General features: G+C 43.3%; 1 protein-coding gene across 1 annotated transcript in view; it reads left to right on the forward strand.

Moving 5' to 3' along the window:
* Positions 1–21,212, forward strand: part of tonsl (tonsoku-like, DNA repair protein) — an 85,327-nt gene that overhangs the window by 50,891 nt on the left and 13,224 nt on the right. The window contains exons 18-21 of the mRNA XM_084310687.1: positions 4,369–4,825; positions 5,153–5,349; positions 5,691–5,797; positions 18,911–19,067. Of these exons, the coding sequence (XP_084166813.1) occupies positions 4,369–4,825; positions 5,153–5,349; positions 5,691–5,797; positions 18,911–19,067 (918 nt within the window). The remainder of the gene's footprint in view (positions 1–4,368; positions 4,826–5,152; positions 5,350–5,690; positions 5,798–18,910; positions 19,068–21,212) is intronic.

Below are 21,212 nucleotides of genomic sequence, written 5' to 3' on the forward strand. Positions count from 1 at the left end.
TTGGCTAGGAAGAGAAAATATAACCTTGGAGTCCCTTCAAGAGACACACACACAGCCTATTGAACCAGTCAAGCTGTACAAAGATAGAATATGTATGATATCTCAACACAGATCTATAATGATATGATAATATTACCACGACAAGGGAGAGGGAACGAATCGTGAGAGGAATTGAGTTTTTTTACCTTTTCATGAAAGGATTCCCATCTAGTGGCACTGAGTTTTTGGAGGAATAAGAAAATCGTTAGAAATCAGACTAAAATCAGTTTGAGGCAGTGTGAACTAAATACAAGCCATAGAAAATTCTTCTTTATATAGTCTGTGTGTATATATATTAGTGCTGTCAATAGATAAAAAAAAAGTATCTAATTAATCTCACAATTTTCTGTAATTAATCTAGATAAAAAAAATTCTATTTAAGTTTGTAACAGATATTTACTTGGGTAAAATCATGGAATTAATGTAAAATCAACACAAAGAAAGTATATTTAGATTCAAAGACTATTTTAATAGCTTTCTTTGAATACAGTTTCTCTCCTGTGAAATACAAATGTTCAACAAAACCATCAACATTGACTCAGCTAGACCGCTTTCTTATATTATATTGAAAAATGTTCACTACATAGATTCATCTAGATACATTTTTTTAACGCTTTAAATAATTTAAATTAATCTCTAGAGTTAAAGCATTAATTTTGACAGCCCTAATATGTAAGGGATAATGTATAGCTACGAGGTCATTGTCGCAAAATAATTGACCGACACGGTGTTTAGAACACCAAGGCGCCTCGCCGAGGTGTTTTAAACGTCAGTGAAGGTCAATTATTTTGCGACAATGACCGAGTATAGCTATACATTATCCCGCTTATTACATGGCTAACTTACTAACAATATACCTAATTCATTTTACACCATCGACAAGACGAGATCAAATGCAGACACAGTTGTTCTGTGGCTCTGTCAGCCCAAATAAAGTGATTATTATTATCGCCGGCAGCTGGCAGATGTGTCTGATTGCACTGATCCAGTGTGTGTCAGTGGGCTTGATTGCTCCAGCTGCGAAAAACAATAATCACCTGTGATTATTGCGCGTTGCCCATGGCAGCGGTCAGTTATCGAAAAATAATTCACCGCTGTCGGGGGCTATTGACCAATCACAATCAAGCATTTCGGCGAATGTTAAAACGCCATGTAATAAATATATATATTATAGGCCCTAAATATGTAAACAACAAAGTGAAACAGTAACTTTGTAGTTAACTTTGTAGTTAACCACCACAATTAGAGTTTTCCCAAACCAAAAGCTTTGGGTTCACAAATCCGTCCGCAACGCTCTGAATGCGCGCACCTCAGCCTACAACATCGGGCTTGTGACGGGCAACATGGACGAGCACAAGGCAGCGCGCTACAATCTACGGAGAACAGTGATTGAGGCAAAGGGGCGGTACATGGATAAGGTGGAACAGGCTGATTCCAGAGGTATGCGGTAAGGCCTCAGAACGATGACTGACTACAAAGGCACCCCCCCCATGGTGAACACTGATGTCTCCTTGGCAAATTAACTCAATACTTTCTATGCACACTTTGAGGCTGTAAAAAAAACAGCCTATAGAGTAGAATAGATAGAATAGAAATACTTTTATTATCCCGTGGGAAATTAGACACTGCAAATCGCTCAACATTTAAACATTTAGACAGGACAGGTCACAAATTAGAATAATAACACGAATCAAATCAAGTTGCCTAGGATAAGAGTAGAGTAAAATAAAATAGGATAAAATTAAATGAAATGATATATACAGAAATAAATACAGTAAGAATATACTGAGCATACTGAGCATGGGGTAAACAATTTGGTTATAATTATAATTTAAGTCTAAATCTAACTAAAGGAAATATGAAATATATATTCCAGTATTCAGTGTAACTAGGTGCAGTATGCTTTAGGTAGTGTATTGACCTCCTTGGGTTCCAATAAGACTTAGGTCAATGTCTGGCAGCCGTCGCTGACCCCTGTTGTGGAGCCTGGGGGCCGCTAGTCGCGTCCTCCTGCCACTAATGAGCTGCCGCTCTGTGCTCAGTGATGCAGTGAGGCACAGTGATGCATTATATAGTCTGATGGCTGTTGGAATGAAGGACTTCCTGTGCCGTTCAGTGCTGCATTTGGGTAGTGTGAGCCTAGCACTGAACATGCTCCTCCTGTCAGCCAAGTCTGTGTATAGTGGATGGGTGGGGTTTTCCCTGATGGCCTGGAGCTTAGCGAGGCTCCTCCTCTCCGCCACCCTCGCTAGAGAGTCCAGCTCAACCCCAACCACGCTGCTGGCCTTCTTGACCAGCTTATCCAGCCTGGTTGTGTCCACTGCTCTCAGTCCGCTGCCCCAGCAGGTCACAGCGTACAAGAAGGCGCCCGCCACCACCGACTCATAAAACATCCTCAACATCCTTGTACAGACATTGAAGGATCTCAGCCTTCTGAGGAAGTAGAGTCGGCTCTGGCCCTTCTTGTATAGTGCTTCTGCATGTTTTGACCCGTTCAGTTTGTTGTCTATGTGCACACCGAGGTATTTGTACACCTCAACCATGTCCACATCAACTCCCCTGGTGGAAACGGGGGTCACAGGTGCACTCCTCCTCCTCCCCAGCTCCACCACCAGTTCCTTGGTCTTCGCCACATTTAGCTGCAGGTGGTTTTTGTCGCACCATGTGACAAAGTCCACTACCAGTTCCCGGTATTCTCTCTCGTCACCGTCCTACAGGCCACTACAATAGAAAGTAGAGCCACTGCTGATGGAGACTCAGGTGTTCAAAGCATGACGTGAGGAGGACCTTTTAAGAAAGTGAATACCAGGAAAGCAGCGGGACCGGACCCATCCTAAAAGTCTGCCGACCAACTGGCCCCGGTATTCACTGACTATTCAACCTGTCCCTAGAACAGGCTGTCATCCCCACCTGTTTGAAAAAGTCCACTATTGTCCCTGTACCCAAAAACCCCACACCCACTTGCCTCAATGACTATCGCCCTGTAGCTCTCACCTCCGTAGCCATGAAGTGCTTTGAGAAGCTAGTGAAGGGCTACATCTGTTCCTCCCTCTCAAACACCCTGGACGGTGGACCCCCTGCAATTTGCATACCACCCCAACAGGTCCACGGCAGCATCACACCTGGACAAGAATGCTATTTATTCACTACAGCTCAGCATTCAACACCATAGTTCCCTCCAAGCTCGTCGTCAAACTCTGATACCTGGGCTTGAACTATGACCTCTGCCAGTGAGTCTTGGACTTCCTGACAGGAAGACCCCAGGTAACTGCACCTCCCCATCCATCACGCAACACAGGTGCCCACCAGGGCTGTGTTCTGAGCCCCCTCCTCTACTCGCTTTACACGCATGACTGTGGCAAAGCACAACAGCAACACATCGTCATGTTTTCTGATGCTGTGGTGGGCCTGATCTCTGCAAACGACGAGAGGGCCTACCTGGGAGAGGTAGAGACCTGGCACTGTGCCAGGAGAACAGCTCTCCCTGAACGTCGGCAAAACCAAAGAATGGATTGTGTATTTTCTTTTATATTGAGGTTTGGGGCAAGGAACTACAGCCCCCTTAGCATCTATGGGGCACCGGTCGAGAGAGTGAACACGGACTTGACATGGACCACACATATAGACGTGAAGAAGACACGGCAACGCCTCTACTTCATTAGGCGTCTAAGATCTTCTGACTCACTTTGAACTTCCTTAAAGAACACACAATTGGAGGTGGGCTTCCCACTCTCCAGGACATCTACACCAGGCGTTGCAGGGCCAAGGCTAAGAATAGTCTAAGACTACTCTAGCCACCTAAACATCTGCCTGTTTGCACTGCTGCGGTCAAGAAAGTGCTACCGGAGTCTCATGGCCAGTACAGAGACTCAAAAGGAGCTTCTACCCCCAGGCCATCAGGATGCTCAATGACTCCATGCAACACTAACCCATCCATCTACATTCATTGCACACACATCCACATGCACACATACACACTTTAAACACTTTTTTAACACTACACCATATTTTATCTATTTATTACTAAAGATTTGCATTACATCCCTACCTCATTTTGCTTGTACTTTAGTATATTGTATATTTTGTAGTGTTTGGTCTTTATTCTTTGAACTTTCTTTTACTGTATGATCCACAATCAGGGGGTTCATACAGAACCAAGCATTTGATTGTAGTGTGCCTTATATGTGACAAATAAAACAACTTGAACTTGAGACTTGAGCTTTTTCGAACTTCAAACAATGTTTCCCTACATCTTTTTTTCGGAAACAACCCATGTGATGACTTTGTTAAAGACTCCCTCTCACGGGCTTCATATCCATCTGTCTTCAGAATGTCAGCTGCTCCTCGGACGACAGCGACTCGGAGGCATCGATCGCTCCCCTGCGTCCCGTTCGCCCGAGGTTACATATCCCAGCGGTCCCGAGTCCTAACCCTGACTCCAGCTCGGTCTCCAGCAGCAGCAGAGGGAGCGCCGGAGAGGCCGGAGAGGCGTCCTCAGTCTTTGCCAGGGAGGAGTACCACAGTGCCATCCGAGGCTTGGGCAGCGCCGCCAACCTGGTCTCTCCGAGTCTGTCGCATCCCCAGTTTACCGGCAGATCGGCGCTGGTTCCGGAGGAGGAGTATTTAGCAGATGATTGGCTGGAGGACGACCTGGGGGAGATCCAACCAAAGAAGAAGAGGAGGGTTGGGGCAGAGCCGAATGAGACGAGGAGGGAGTGCAGCTCCTCGTCTTTGGTGGCCAGGGATCAAAACCTCCACGTGGCTTATTCTGACATGACTAGCAGAGGTGAGGTAGTGGCCACCACACTGTCACAAGCACACCTGTGGAACCTTGACCTGTGTCATTTGATGGATGCTTTTATCCAAAGTACTTCATAGTAATGTGAATGTATACATTTCTGTGCATGAAACCCCTAGTCCCGGTAGTGTTCCATGCTCTACACAAGACCATCCCATGACTTCAGTCATAATCTTCTATCAGATTCCAAATAATTTCCTTACCTTCTTGCATTACTGGCTGCTAACTGACCCCTCTTTCTCTCTTTCTCTCTTTCTCTCTTTCTCTCTTTCTCTCTCTCTCTCTCTCTCTCTCCCCCTCCCTCTTCTCTGCCAGGTGCTGCAGTCCCATCCTCCTCCAACAGGGGTCTCTCTTTGAAGAGGAATGGCTCCAAGCCTCGCCAGGTCAAGATGACTCAGCTCTCTGGCATGGTCAGGCTGGGCCGACGAGAGGTCAGCAGGTCACACAGCCCCACCGTACCCGATGACGATGACTTTCAACCTGATCCACCCCCCCAGATATACGCCATGCAGGTGAGAGAGGGGGACCTCATCAGCCCCCACCCCCCCAAACTAACAGTGAAAACAACCCGGATCCTGCAGGGTGGCTAATGCTATGCTGTGTCATGTCACGCTATGTTATACCTGGACTCTGTATTTGATGTTATTCAAAGAGAGGGTGAGACTGGATTCAAATCATATCTTCCAACACAAGGTTTTACTGCAGCTATTGATTTTATTTTGTAATTTTGCAGGAATCTGTCCTCATTCTTCATCAACATCTAGAAACTAGACTGTGGTTAATCTGTGTAGATTAGCATGAAACAACTACTGTACGTTTGTTAACGGGTTTCTCTTTACGGTCTGTGTTTCAGGTTCCAACTCAAACATTGGCTTGTCCGTTCCCCACAGCACTACCTGCACCAATCAGAATGAGGGTCAGAGTTCAAGAGGATGTGTTCCTCATCCCGGTTCCACAAAGGTTGACTCACTTTTCTTACTTAATGAGTGTGATGCACTTTTGCCACGGTCATACTGGTATCGGGGTTCGCACAAGGTCCTTAAAGTGCTTGATTTGGGGGGGGGGGGGGGGTCGAGGCCTGGAATTCGCCCATTTTTTAACAAGGTGCTTAAAAAGTCCTTGAAATCTAAATCAACCATTCGCATTGAAAGTTTTGTTCATCCATGATAAAATTGTTCTGAATCAAGAAATTGAATTGTATCCTTTTAAATGCCATTTTAAAATGAAAATTTTAGCTTAGAGAAGTCCTTGAATTTCATTTTGCAATGTCTGTGGGAACCCTGTGGTATATCACAAGTTGCATCCGTTGTGGTGGTGCCTTCTAAAGACATGACATGAGTATTGGCCTATCTCAAACCCCACCCTCTTTTCTTGATCCTCCAATCGCAACTGTCTCTTCCCTCGGTTTTGTCAGGGGTCAACATGTGTATGGAGTGTTAACGTGTGTATGGAGTGCTGTGTTTCCTCTATGATTTTCTTCAGGGGGGGGTGGTAGGTCCCCCGAAAACTACTAGTGTTGTCGCGGGGCGCACGTGTCACAGATACGTGGTGTCAACAGTGTTGTCATAGAGTAAGGGAAGGTTGTTAGTATCGATGCATTTCTCTACACTGATCTGAAATTAAACGATTGCACATAAATTAAATAAATATTAACAATATTTATTTACAACACAAACTTATTTACAATTAAGCCCACGGCTCGAAATTGCGACCAAATTGGTCGCATATGCGACCGAAATTCTATCGGTGCGACCTAAAAATATAATTGGGAGCATTCGTGCGAGTGCAAATAATTGTTCTGGTGCGACCATATTGCGATACTCCCGTGGCGAGTCATATCCGCTCGGCTCACAGCACAGCAGTAGCGTCTGGAACGCGGACATTGCAACAGAGCAAGGCTAGTGTTGTGCCTATTTTGCAACCCAAAAAAACTGTTTTATTCCGCAACGGGTCAAATGCATCTAACATGCTTTGCAATCCTCGCCATTCCTTTATGCCCATGTCGCGTTAAAGACCGAAATTAACGCTACGTTAGCGTAAGCTAACGACAGGCTAACTCTGATCAGAAACATAGAACAGCAGAGTGGGGACTGGGAAGGGAAGGGGGCAGACTGTGACTGTGTGTGTGTTAAACATAAAAAATACAATACATAATAAATGTATTCATGATCATCATGCAACATAAAACAATTGCAAGAACAGTTTGGGAGAGGAAGGGGTTTTAGGTTGTTTAGGGAGTTCCAAAAATAATTACTTAAAGTTTAAAGCTCAATATATCAAAACGTGGCACTTTACAGTGAACAGGTCTATTTGTATTAAAAACAATAGATTGTCGAATCCAGCTGTGGTGCTTCCGGGTTGGCTGACCGTCCATACTAACACAATTGGCAGTGTTAGCGGGTGGGAAACCCGGCGAGGGTGGGTCCTGGTCGTTGTAAACAGCGACTCCTACAGTTCGGTCGGGGCGCCTGCACAGCAAGGGAAGGATCTGGGAGAGGTAGTGTGATCCTTCCACGTGTTACACTCCCAATGAGAGTCCGCGCTGCGAGGTGAAAAGAAGCGGTGGGCTGGGTACACATGTGTCGGAGGAAGCATGTGATAGTCTCCGCCCTCCCGGACCGACGGTAGGGGGTAGAGTGCGCAACGACCAGGAAGGGGATTGGGAATTGGCATAACGACTAACATTGGGATGGGAGAAAATCGCAAAAAATGAGGAAAAAGATAATAAAAAAAAACAATAGATTGTTTTTCATTTAAATGTCTGGAAGAGCTAAAAAATTAAAATGTCAAATATTTCCTTTGCCTTTTTTTAGTTGATCTAAATGTTACTGATTGTGTTAAATGGTCATATTATATCGTCTCATATCGATCGCAGGCACCTGAATCGAATCGTATCGTGGCAGACTTTGTGATGTCGGCAAATATCGTATCGTTGTCCAAATAATCTATCGTATCGTATCGTGATGAAACTGGTGATTCCCACCCCTAACTAGGTCTACACTATACTATAGTTTAAGGCTACTTTCACTGTTTTATTGCATTACAGTACTGTTATATATTGTTGGTGCTCCTTACATTTTGGTGGGTGCTCCTACATTTTTGCTGGTGCTCCCAACTTTTTGAAGTTGGGAGCACCAGTGCTACCAAGTAAAATTTTTAATTCCGAGCCCTGAAGCCCAACGCACACGGCGGGCGATTTTTGCCAGGCGACCAATTTTTTAAGCGAGGCAACCGACAGAATTTTATCTCTTCCATTGTTATGAATGAGACAACCCACACGGCAGGAGATTTTCGAGTGGCGATCGCGCAGCAACTTCTGTCGCCTGGCTAAATATCGCCTCAATCCTATTTTTTTGAGGCGACGGCAAGCGACACAGCAAACAATGAGGAAATAACATGACTTCTACTGGTGTAAATTTGTAATATAAATTAATTTATCAATACATTCATTGATCAATAACCTACGTATTATTACCATGCTACTTATGTTAATTATTATGAACAGGAACAATTTAAATAAATAACGTTAGTTGGAGAAGGTATAGTGGCCGCTTGTCATTAACGAATAAATTGACAATGCACCACGATGCACCTACTAGATGTTTTTATACTCGGGTAACAAAAGAAGTTGTGGATGTTGACAGAGTTGAATGTCCAGGCTGCAGCTGATGTAGTTTGTAAGGTTTATTGTCCAAAGAAAATTATGGTTGAGAACAGAACAGTTGGCGTCTTCCGTGAAAAAACATTCTCTCTCAGCAGGTGCATAACAATACTTGTCCAATGAACGTATTGTAGCGATCAGTCATGCAGTAATGTCGGGAAGAATGAGGAGAGGTTGTATTTGTATATGGTGGTTTAATTCCAGCTCAATATGGGTTTTACAGGTTAATACTTCCCTCTTAATGCACAACACAGCTACCCGCTAATACACTTGCTTCACGACAACCTAATGTCCGGTCCGTCCTCCTATATCTCCCGGGGGGAAACGACACCCCCAGCTAAATGGCAACACATAGCTTATTATACCTGAACGGGTCTGGTGTGGGGTGCTAAGCGATTGTCGTTGAGCGACAGACGATCGCATCGCCAGGCGCCGTCGGTCGCCCGCCGCCTGCGGTCGGCTTTATACATACAGTAGTGACAACACACTGTGACGAGCCTGGTGGTGTTCAGACTCGCCACGGTTCAAAAACAAATTTGAATGTCCAATTGTCCACACAAGTGCAATATAAATCAATTCGAATATTTGATTATGGGCAGAATTCAGTTCGATGGTTGTGCAAAGATAATGGTCGTAATACAGTCTGATGGTCAAAACACAAAACAGGCTCTCGTACAAAAAGAAGGGATTGTTCAATACTCAAGAGTAGTCGTCCGGTCCAGGGTCAGTACACAAGGGGGTTTCTCAGCCAGTCTAGGATCCAGTACACAATGAACACCTTCTCGCTTTCTCCTCTCCTCTTACTACCCATCACCTTACAAAACTCTGAATAAACCAATCTCTCTCTCAATGTCACAACTCCAACCTCACCTCCACTCCCCTTACCTCTGACTAACCTAGTGTATTTATAGTGTGTGTCTGGGGTGTGTGCATGTGAGATGTGGGTGAACTAATGATGCACAGGTGTGTTCTATCAGTACTAATCAGCTACCTAATTGTTTCTACTCCTTCCGTGGCAATAATATCTCCCGTCCTTCACATATCCATGAGAAGGCGGGTCATATCTGCCACAACACATATGAACTATTTACAATACAAGGAAGCACATACAACACTCATAACTATTTACAACCATAACTATTCACAACAGTTGAGCGCACTCAAGTTGTTCAGAGATTCTTAGGGCTCAGAGTGCACACTGGACGCTCTGACCAAAGAGTCAGTTTATCAGAGCGGAGCAGATTTTCAGAGTGAATTTATTAGCTCACCTTAACTAGGGCCCTATGAAATCCGTTTTATCTTTTCCTGTTTTCGGATATGAATTTTCCTGTTTTCGGATTTCTCAGTTTAAATTGTTTGTTTTTGGATTTCTCCGATTTTATATTTTTTTTCCTTTTGGATTTAACCAAGAAAACAACACAAAATTATGTTTTTTAAAAGTACATCTGCAAACAGTGCAGTTCAATGTTCAGTGCCAGTTCAGTTATGAGGTTTCTCCTTATCAATTCAGTTCAGTTTAATGCAGTTCATACAACGGCATGCAAATTTCTCGATTCTGATTGGCTGAAACAGTCAAGTTACACGTGGGTATTTGTAATAACCCCACACTCTTGGTCCCAGGACCCGCCCACAACCGCATTACTATCAATCCGCCATGCGAGTTTTTAGAAGTGAAAGCAAGATGGCGGACAGTAAACGTTACGAAAGGATATGGTGATAGGGTCACAAAGACTAAATGAAAAACAATTCTGTCACGGTGAATGTGTTAGTGGTCATGAGTCATTGTGGAACAAAATAAAAAATCCCCTCTTATAGGGCAAAGAGAACCCCCCCCCCCTATATAGGGCAAAGAGAACTTTTTTTTTTATTTGTTTTATCTACTTTCTATAGAAGCATCTAAGAATGAAGTTCTATAGAAAGTAGGTTCAAAACATTTTTGATTTGATTTGATATTTTTTATTTTCGTGTCTTACATACAGATGTATGCCCAGCCCATATGGGCTTACAAGACACATAACAATAAGTATATAATAATATACTTTACCAATTACTTAACAAATGACATATAGACCAAGATGGCCATAAGAAAATACAAGAAAATACAATAAAACGTAATATAACACAAGCTGTACTCAATGTAAATAAACAGAAAAACAAGATGAATTCAAATACAATTATATAGGATACAGTGTGTTTTGTCTCAAGTGCCATGCCTTCTCCAAAAATCCTGCAAAACCGAAGATGTCCTCCACAAAAAAACAACTCAACATACTCAGACTGCCAAAACAAATCCGGATTTACAATTAGAATTTTCTCAAATAAAGCCCTCCTCAAAGCGGTGTACAAAGGGCAATAAAAAACAAAATGATATTCATCCTCCACCACTCCCAGATCACACAGAACACACAACCGCTCCTCCTCAGGTTTACCCTGGAATCTACCCACTTCCACAGCCAATGGCAGGGTGCCAGACCTCAACTGGGCACACAGAGACCTCCGTCTTCTCTTTAAGTTTAACATTACATAAGGTTCAGTAAAATACTCATTTTTAATTGCAACATATTTTCTAAGTTTAGGTTTTTTCCAAATCTCCACCTTCCACTTATCCTGATGGATTGTTGATAATTTTGTTTTAATTATGTGAACCTTACACTGCAGATTGTTCATAAAAATCATACTCAAGTCAGTAGAAGAAAAAAATCATGGACATCTCTCTTGACCAGGGATGACCGTGTGCTCTGTCCCAATTTAAAATCTTTTTTGTCACCCTGCCAAAAGAAAAGTTGGATGTGTTAGTTTGTTGGATGTCTAGTTGAAAGACAGTTGGATGTGTTAGTTTGTTCGATGTCTTAGTTGAAAGACAGTTGGATGTGTTAGTTTGTTGGATGTCTTAGTTGAGACGCAATGAGAACAGTTGGATGCACTTCCGAGCTGCTTCCACATGGAGGCAACTTCTCTTTTTTATTTTTTTGGAACAACTTTTTTTGCGGATGGTTTTTTCAATAAATCTTCAATGAATGTGTTTATTGTATAGCAATAAGGTTGGATGAATGCGGCAGTTGTATAATAAAGCATTACATCACGCGCAGGAGTGGGTTGTGAGAATTAGACCATGCCTAGGGGTGGTCGTTAGACCCTGTGTTGTGCAGTACGAGAGAGTATTAACCTGTAAAACCCATATTGAGCTGGAATTAAACCACCATATACGAATACAACCTCTCCTCATTCTTCCTGACATTACTGCATGCCTGATCGCTACGATACGTTCATTACCAACGATTGGACAAGTATTGTTATGCAGCTGCTGAGTGTTTTTTTCACGGAAGACGCAAACTGTTTTGTTCTCAACCATAATTTTCTTTGGACAATAAACCTTACAAACTACATCAGCTGCAGCCTGGACATTAAACTCTGTCAACATCCACAACTTCTTTTGTTACCCGAGTATAAAAACACTAGTAGGTGCATCGTGGCACATTGTTCATTTATTAGTTAATGACAAGCGGCCACTACAGCTTCTCAAACTAACGTTATTTATTTAAATTGTTCCCGTTAATAATAATGAACATAAGTAGCATGGTAATAATACGTAGGTTATTGATCAATGAATGTATTGAATGATACATTAATGGTGTACAAATGATACACCAGTAGAACTTCTGTACTACTTCTACTGTAGAAGTCATGTTATTTCCTCATTGTCCTGCCTGCCGTCGCCTCCAAAAATAGGATCGAGGCGATTTTGAGCGAGGCGACAGAAATAGCTGCGCGACCGTCTCTTCAGAATCTCCTGCCGTGTGGGTTCTCTCATTCATAACAATGAAGGCGATACAATTCTGTCTGTCGGCTCGCTAAAAAAATCGGTCGCCTGGCTAAAATCGCTCGCCGTGTGGGGACCCCTTAAGCCATCCTAGGTTGTCAAAATGGGCAGGGATGAGGTGGGTTTTAGGAGTAAGGTCAAGCAGTAGTCTGACCAGTTTGTTTTATGATGTTTGTAGTCTTGTTTTTAGGGCCTTTGAGGTTCTTTGGTACCATGAGGTGCAAGCGTAGTCGTAGTACCCTTGAATGAGTGCTCCTCTCAGGGGTCTCAAACTCAATTTACCTGGGGGCCGCTGGAGGTAGAGTCTGGGTGAGGCTGGGCTGCATCAAATATTCCACAAAAAAAGGGTTTCAAGTATTCCACAAAAAAGGGTTTCAAGTATTTCACAAAGGCTTTCAAGTATTCCAAAAAAAAGTACAACACAAACGCATGTACACACAGACACACGCACACACACACAATACACAACACACACACAACACACAAAATACATGTACATGCACACACAACACATACACAACACACAGACACCAGTGTCACAGTTATGGACAGACAGAAAAGCAAGCTGCGCAGTGTCAGTGATGTCTGTGCTCTCATCAAGAGCGACTGAGTATGCACGGAAATATTTGGCATTCTCACGCAGTTGATCATATATGTTATAGATTATACGTGCAGCCTGTAACATGCACTTTTTGATGAACTCGCCTTTGATGAGTATCAAAAAGCCCAAGTCCTTTGGATTGATATGTATGAGCCAGCTGAACAGAGATTCAAAAGACAAAGGTGAATTCAATCAATGTTTTTTATTTTCTGGAACACACAGAAGAGAAACAGTCCAGCAGCCCAGCCCTCCACGGGGCTGAGAGATTCTTGCATGATACATGACACAACCATGGCATTTTATACAACGGCATGCAAATTTCTCGATTCAGTCAACTTACACGTGGGTATTTTTTATAACCCAACGCTCTTGGTCCCAGAACCCGCCCACAACCGCATCACTATCAATGCGTGTTCATGGTTTTAGGAATTAAAGCAAGATGGCGGACAAGCCGGTGTTCAAAACATTACGAAAGGATAATGGTGATAGGGTCATAAAGACTAAATGAAAAACGTTTCTGTCACGGCGAATGTCTTAGTTGCTTAAACAATGTTGGATGATGTAATTGATCGGTCATGAGTCATTGTGGAACAAAATAGAAATTGCGTGAATTGATTTGATTAATTGCAAAAAAAACATTACATTTTTCCCCCTATAGAAGCAGCTGGGACGTGCACTGTTTTAAGTGAGCGTGGCCTATTGAATTGATTGATTGCTAATTTTATTACTGTAAGCCTTGTTTCCAACTGGTTAAGTTTAGGCACTCTTTCGAAGTTGGTTAGAGTTTGTCTTTAGAGCAGGGCGATAGACCACCAGCCCTGATTCCAAACTCTAACCTTAACCAATTTCGAAAGAGGGCCTAAACTTAACCAGTTGGAAACAAGGCGGACAGTAATAAAATTAGCAATCAATCAATTCAATAACACGCTCACTTAAAACAGCGCACCTCCCAGCTGCTTCTATAGAAAGTAGGTTTAAAATAAAAAATAAAAAAAACTCTTATAGGGCAGAGAGAATTTGTTTTTTCCCCTATAGGGCAAAGAGAACTTTTTTTAATTTGTTTGACCTACTTTCTATAGAAGCATCTAAGAATGACGTTCTATAGAAAGTAGGTTAAAAACTAAAGAAAAGTTGGATGTGTTAGTTTGCTGGATGTCTAGTTGAAAGACGGTTGTATGTCTTAAGTTTGTTGGATGTCTTAGTTGAGAGACCGTTGGATGTGTTAGTTTGTTGGATGTCCTACTGAGAACAGTTGGATGCACTTCCGAGCTGCTTCCACATGGAGGCAACTTCTCTTTTTTTTTGGGAACTACTTTTTCTGGTGGATGGTTTTTTTCAATAAATCTTTAATTAATGTGTGTTTATTGTATAGTAGGGATGCTCGATATTGGCTTTTTTAACTATACCGATATTGTCCAACTCTTAATTTCCGATACCGATATCAACCGATACCGATATATGCAGGGTTTCCCCCCCCCAAAAATGGAATAATTTCAGGTAATTAACATTACATATCTCTTGTTGTGGAATTAACACAACATTATGCATACTTTTAACAATAAATAAAATCAGAATTTGTTCTTACTTGCTTGCCTGGGTAAATAAAGGTTATAGAAATGTAAAAAAAACACTGCAAATCGCTCAACATTTAAACATTTAGTCACATTTTAATGCCGATATCAGCCGATAATATCGGTAGGCCGATAATATCGGACATCCCTATTGTATAGCAATAAGGTTGGATGAATGTGCCAGTTGTATAATTAAGCATTACATCATGCGCAGGAGTGGGTTGTGAAAATTAGACCATGCCTAGGGGTTGTTGTTAGACCCCCCTAGGCATGGTCTAATTTTCACATCCCACGACTACAAGTGGTGTAATGCTTTTATACAACTGGCACATTCATCCAACCTTATTGCTATACAATAAACACACATTAATTGAAGATTTATTGAAAAAGTAGTTCCCAAAAAAAAAAGAGAAGTTGCCTCCATGTGGAAGCAGCTCGGAAGTGCATCCAACTGTTCTCAGTAGGACATCCAACAAACTAACACATCCAACTGTCTCTCAACTAGGCATCCAACAAACTAACACATCCAACTGTCTCTCAACTAAGACATCCAACAAACTAACACATCCAACTGTCTCTCAACTAGGCATCCAACAAACTAACACATCCAACTTTTCTTTAGTTTTTAACCTACTTTCTATAGAACTTCATTCTTAGATGCTTCTATAGAAAGTAGGTAAAACAAATTAAAAAAAAGTTCTTTGCCCTATAGGAAAAACAAAGTTTTCTTTGCCCTATAAGATTTAAAAAAAAAAATTGTAAACCTACTTTCTATAGAAGCAGCTGCAGGGAGGTGCGCTGTTTTAAGTGAGCGTGAGTTATTGAATTGATTGGTTGATTGCTAATTTTATTACTGTCCGCCTTGTTTCCAACAGATTAAGTTTAGGCCCTCTTTCGAATTTGGTTAGAAGTTTGGTTAGGTCTATCGCCCTGCTCTAAAGACAAACTCTAACCTTAACCAACTTCGAAAGAGGGCCTAAACTTAACCAGTTGGAAACAAGGCGGACAGTAATAATCAATCAATCAATTCAATAGTCCACGCTCAATTAAAACAGCGCACCTCCCAGCTGCTTCTATAGAAAGAAAAAAATTTAAGAAAAATTGCAATCAATCAATCAATTCGCGCAATTTTTATTTTGTTCCACAATGACTCATGACCCATCAATTACATCATCCAACATTGTTTAAGCAACTAAGACATTAGCCGTGACAGAATCGTTTTCCATTTAGTTGTTATGATGCTATCAACATATCCATTCAGTCCATGTTCACTTAAAACAGCGCACCTCCCAGCTGCTTCTATAGAAAAAAAAAAAAAAAAAAAAATTCAATCAATCAATTCGCGCAATTTTTATTTTGTTCCACAATGACTCATGACCCATAAATTACATCATCCAACATTGTTTAAGCAACTAAGACATTCGCTGTGACAGAATCGTTTTCCATTTAGTCGTTATGACGCTATCAACATATCCATTCGTAAAGATTATTGTCCGCCATCTTGTTTTTTTCTACAAAGTCGCACGGCGGAGTGATAGTAATTCGGTTGTGGGCGGGTCCTGGGACCAAGAGCGTGGGATTATGAAAAATAACTATCTGTAAATTGACTGTTTCAGCCAATCAGAATAGAGAAATTTGCATGCCGTTGTATAAAAGCCATTACACCACGCGCAGTTGTGGGTTGTGACAATTAGACCATGCCTAGGGGTGGTCGTTAGAGAACACTTTCACTAGTCTCTCTTAAGCTATGTCATCCCCCGCTAAGAGCCACGGGAGATGTAGTAAATACAACAGTCCTTCCATGTAGGCTAGAACGCCGTGAATTATGACAGTAGCCACTACAGTAACATCATTAAGTCTGCTATAAGCTATTCTCCCTCTCGTGTGTGTGTCTTTATGCAGATCTTTATGCAGTTTTAAACCACCTTGGCTTTGTTCTAAATGCACTTTGTTGTAGTTATGCTACAGAGAAAAGAAAATGCACTTGACTTTAATGCACATTTTGTTGTATGCATGTTGTATGTCTGGAATTAATGTATGCATTCAAAAGTGCTGAATAAATGTTTTATGGACCCATAATAGTGATTATTAATATTATTTAAGTTAAGTTTTGCCATAATCGGGTAGCTGAACAAAAAAAGATATACATTATATATATATTTATATTAATAATTTTCTGCCTTTTGGCATTTGGTTTTCGGCCAACTGTTGCCTATTTTCGGTATCTGTTTTGGCCAAGAATTTCCCAAATCCCTAGTATTCTTGTTTACCAGAGAGGAGATCCGGTACAAGAATCTTGTTCGTTGGTTGTCTTTTTTTATTACATTGGTTGCCATTTTGTCACAGGAAAGATTTGCCTCTAGGATGGAACCCAGGTAGGTAATTTCATCTTTCCTTGTGACAATATTGTCACCCACTGTAACAGAGAAGCCGTTGGCCTTGCTGAGTTTATTTGATCCAAATAGAATGAATTCTGTTTTACCCAGGTGTAATGATAGTACACAGAGACTGTGATGTCATTTGTCAGCTTCTGTGAGGATGTGTGTCCCTTCCCGCTCCAGGAAAGTCTACAACAACGACAAGCCCTGGTTCACAGCCCAGCTGCGACAGCTGAGGGTTGGGAAGGAGAAGGCCAGGCGAAGTGGGGACAAGGCTAATTTTAAGGAGGCCAGGTACAGATTTTAGAGGGCAATGAAGGAGGCGAAACAGCGCTTCTCTGGGAAACTGCAGCAGCAGTTCTCCGAGGGGAACTCCTCCTCTGTCTGGAAAGGCCTCAAAACCATCACTAATTACAAACTAAAATCCCCACAGACGTCTGACAACCTTCTCCTTGCTAATGAGTTTTACAAGGAAGTGTTCCCCCCAGCCCCCTTTCCTCCCACCCCCAGACCACAATCATCCCCCCGGTCCCCAGTGGTAAACCTGTCTCCCCTACCACGCCCCCTCGACCATCATCCCCGCCCCTAAGAAGGCCACGGTCACAGGCCTTAATGACTACAGACTGGTCGCCCTGACGTCTGTGATCATGAAGCGCCTTTGAGCGCCTTGTCCTGGCCCACCTGAAGCCCACCACAGACCCTCTTCTATACCCCCTGCAGTTAGCATACAGAGCCAACCGTTCCACAGACGATGCTGTGAACATGGTTCTGCATTACGTCCTTGGACACTGCAGGGACCTACGCCAGGATTCTGTTTGTGGACTTCAGCTCGGCCTTCAACACAATCCTCACGCACATCCTGGAGCATCAGATGTCCCTGCTGCAGGTGCCGGACTACCCGCAGGTGGATTACGGACTTCCTGACTAACAGGACACAGCGTGTGAAGTTGGGAATCAACATCTCCCATCCCAAGTCCATCAGCACTGGCTCCCCACAGGGCTGCGTTCTGTCCCCACTACTTTTCTCCCTGTACACCAACAGCTGCATCTCTCTGCACCCCTCAGTCAAACTCCTGAAGTTTGCGGACGATACCACCCTGGTGGGTCTCATATCCAGGGGGGATGAGTCTGCCTACAGGAGGGCGATCGAGAGGCTGCAGAGCTGGTGAAGCTGCAACAACCTGGACCTCAACGCCCAGAAAACAGTGAAGATGGTGGTGGACTTCAGGCGGAAGGCAGCCCGGTGGCCTCTGTGGAGTCCTGCCGCTTCCTCGGCATAACACTCTCCCGGGACCTAAAATGGGAGCTGAATTCCATCGCTCTCAACAAAAAGGTGAGCTGAGGAAGTTCAGGCTGCTGAGGACCATGATGGTCCAGTTTTACACCGCCATCATCCAGTCCATCCTTCCCCTCTCCATCATCATCACCTGGTTCCCTGCAGCCACGGTCAGGGACAAGGCCAAGCTGCAGCGGGTGATACGCTCAGCGGAGAGGGTGATCGGCTGCCCCCTTCCCTCCCTCGAGTCCCTACACTCCACCAGGGCCTTGAGGAGGGAAAGGAAGATCATGGCAGACCCCGCCCACCCGGGTCATAACATGCTCCCCCACGGCAGGCGGCTACGGCTGCCCAAGACACTAAAGTCCCACCATAGACTGAGTTTCTTCCCCTCAGCAGCTCGCCTGGTAAACGAGTCAGGTGTCCCCCTGCCCCCCCCCCCCCCTCTCTATGGCGAGCTGCTAGGGCTGGACTTTAACTTTGTTCTGTCCTGTCTTGCACTTTACTTATAATTATTTATTTACCGTTGTATTGTTTTTAATTGTGAAAAAAGCATGCACTGTAAACGTCGAATCACGTTCCATTTGTACTGCAATATGGTGAATAAAGTAATCTGAATCTTGAGTTATCAGTGAGCCAGGTGCAGATTCTGCAGAGTTCAGAGCTGAGGGCTTTTTCAACCTGCAACTTGTCCCTGTCAGAGACCAGCTGTTAACGTGTGTATGGAGTGTTATTGAGTGTTAACAATCCTACTACTTGACTGCAGTGAGGTGGACTCCTGCACCGTGGCGTGGCTGTGTGAGCAGGCAGCACAGAGGTACTACCAGAAATGTGGCCTTCTGCCTCGCCTCTCCCTGCAGAAAGAGGGCGCTCTCCTCTGCCCTCAGGACCAGCTGCTGGCTGTCCTGCACACCAACGAAGAGGTGAGGCCTGTTTTAGAGTAGGTACGTGTGAAGAGCATTGAGCGAGCACAATGATGTTTGAAATGTTAAAATGATACTGGTTTGTTAATTGACTATTCAGCTACAGAACCAGAAGAGAGAATGCTATTTGGTCATTTTAACAAGTTTTCTTTTGAAGGTCTGGTCAGTGACTTACCCCCCACACCCATACACACACACACATTTTTCTATAGCGGTGCCAAAATTGATTAGACGCGAGAACAAGAATCACTTCTGAAATCGTTGTAGTCCAGAGAAAGGGGCGACCCAGGGCTTTTGATGGACGTCTACATTTCATAAAACTACACTACCCAGCTCACACCAGCCGCCGACAAAATGAAGGCAAAAAAATTTCTCTCACAAGCATTGACTGGAATATCGCATTTTATATCTCACGGGTTGAACAAACCTCAACGTTATTGCCATAGAATACAATGTATATTGTTTCTTTACCTTTCTCTGAACGTCTGAGGAAAAAAACGTGACTCAATACAGTGATTTGATGCAACTGTCTCCATTATACAAAAGTAACTGTACTTATGGTAGATTTCATTCACGGTCTGGTCAGTGACTTGCCCCCCACACTCGTACGCACACACACATTTTTCTATAGCGGTGCCAACATTGTTCATCTTCATTGTTTAGAGATATTAACCCTTTCACTGCTGCACTACCAAACAATGACAATACAGAAGGTTAACCCTTTCACTGCAGCATGGCAGCAGGTTAACCCGTTCACTACCACACTACAGAAGGTTAACCCTTTACTATCACACTACAGACAGTTAACCTTTCACTACCACACTACAGAAGGTTAACCCTTTACTATCACACTACAGACGGTTAACCTTTCACTACCACACTACAGAAGGTTAACCCTTTACTATAACACTACAGACGGTTAACCTTTCACTACCACACTACAGGTTAACCCGTTACTATCACACTACAGACGGTTAACCGTCTGTAGTGTGATAGTGAAGGGTTAACCTTCTGTAGTGCGGTAGTGAAAGGTTTAACACTTGAGTGCCAGCAGGGGGCGCACGATTTAGCGCTTGAGTGCCAGCGCTCTATTCAATGAGAGGGCGAGCACATTTGCGAACGCATAAACTAGATCTTAAATTATGGCTAATACGCCCGTCGCTTATCAATGACTTGCTTGCAGTCAACATTGTCGAAACGGATTGTTTTTTCATTGGCAAACGCTAATTTCGGGCGGCTAAGTGGCGCAGTGGGCAAGGCGCTCGCCACTAATGCAGGAGATGCTGGGTTCGAGCCCAGCTCTCGGCGTTGCTACCGGCTTGGCTGGTCGTTCATACTAACGCAATTGGCAGTGTTAGGGGTGGGAAAGCCGGTGGGTGGGGATTGGATGTTGAGGACAGCGACTCCTACAGGTCGGTTGGTGCGCCTGTACAGCAGAATCAGGAAGTATCGGGGGCAGTGTGAGCCTCCCACGCGTTACTCCTCGCCACTGAGAGATCGCGCTGTTCAGGTGAAAAGATGCGACAGCTGCCTCCTCGTGTACCGGAGGGGACGCGTGATGCAAGGCTTGGACCTCACTGCAGCCGGCCAGTGGGAGGCATAGTCTAGCAACGTTCGAGACAGGGGAGGGGAGAATTGAAGGGAGAATTGGCAAGGCGAAATTGGGATGGGAGAAAAATAGAAAAATAAGGAGAAAAAGTGGATAAAAAAATTGCTAGTTTTTGGAAATTTTCTGAAAAAAATTAAAAGAATCTGCAGGAATCGCCCTTTACTGGAATACACAACATTTTGTAATTTTTCAGCCCATTTATGAATAGTTTTCAAATAAACGCTAGATTATCGATAGTATATGTGTACTTATGCACGCTAGGGAAGCGGGCTGAAAAATCGATTATCTTATTTCCTGATCAGCACACACACATACACATATAGGGCCCACGTTGATATATGGGAGGAATTTGAATATTGAGCACTTTATTCAAGATATAACATCTATAAATTGGGACAGGTTTAAATTAATTCCATTTGTTGAAGATGCATGGAATTTCTTCTACACTGAGCTTACTAATGTTATTGACCATCATGCTCCCTGGAAGACGCTCAAAGTCAAGGGTAGACACTTGCCCTGGATTAATAGTGAACTTA

Source organism: Notolepis coatsorum (assembly GCF_963971535.1).
Source record: "Notolepis coatsorum genome assembly, chromosome: 3".
Classification (NCBI taxonomy): domain Eukaryota; kingdom Metazoa; phylum Chordata; class Actinopteri; order Aulopiformes; family Paralepididae; genus Notolepis; species Notolepis coatsorum.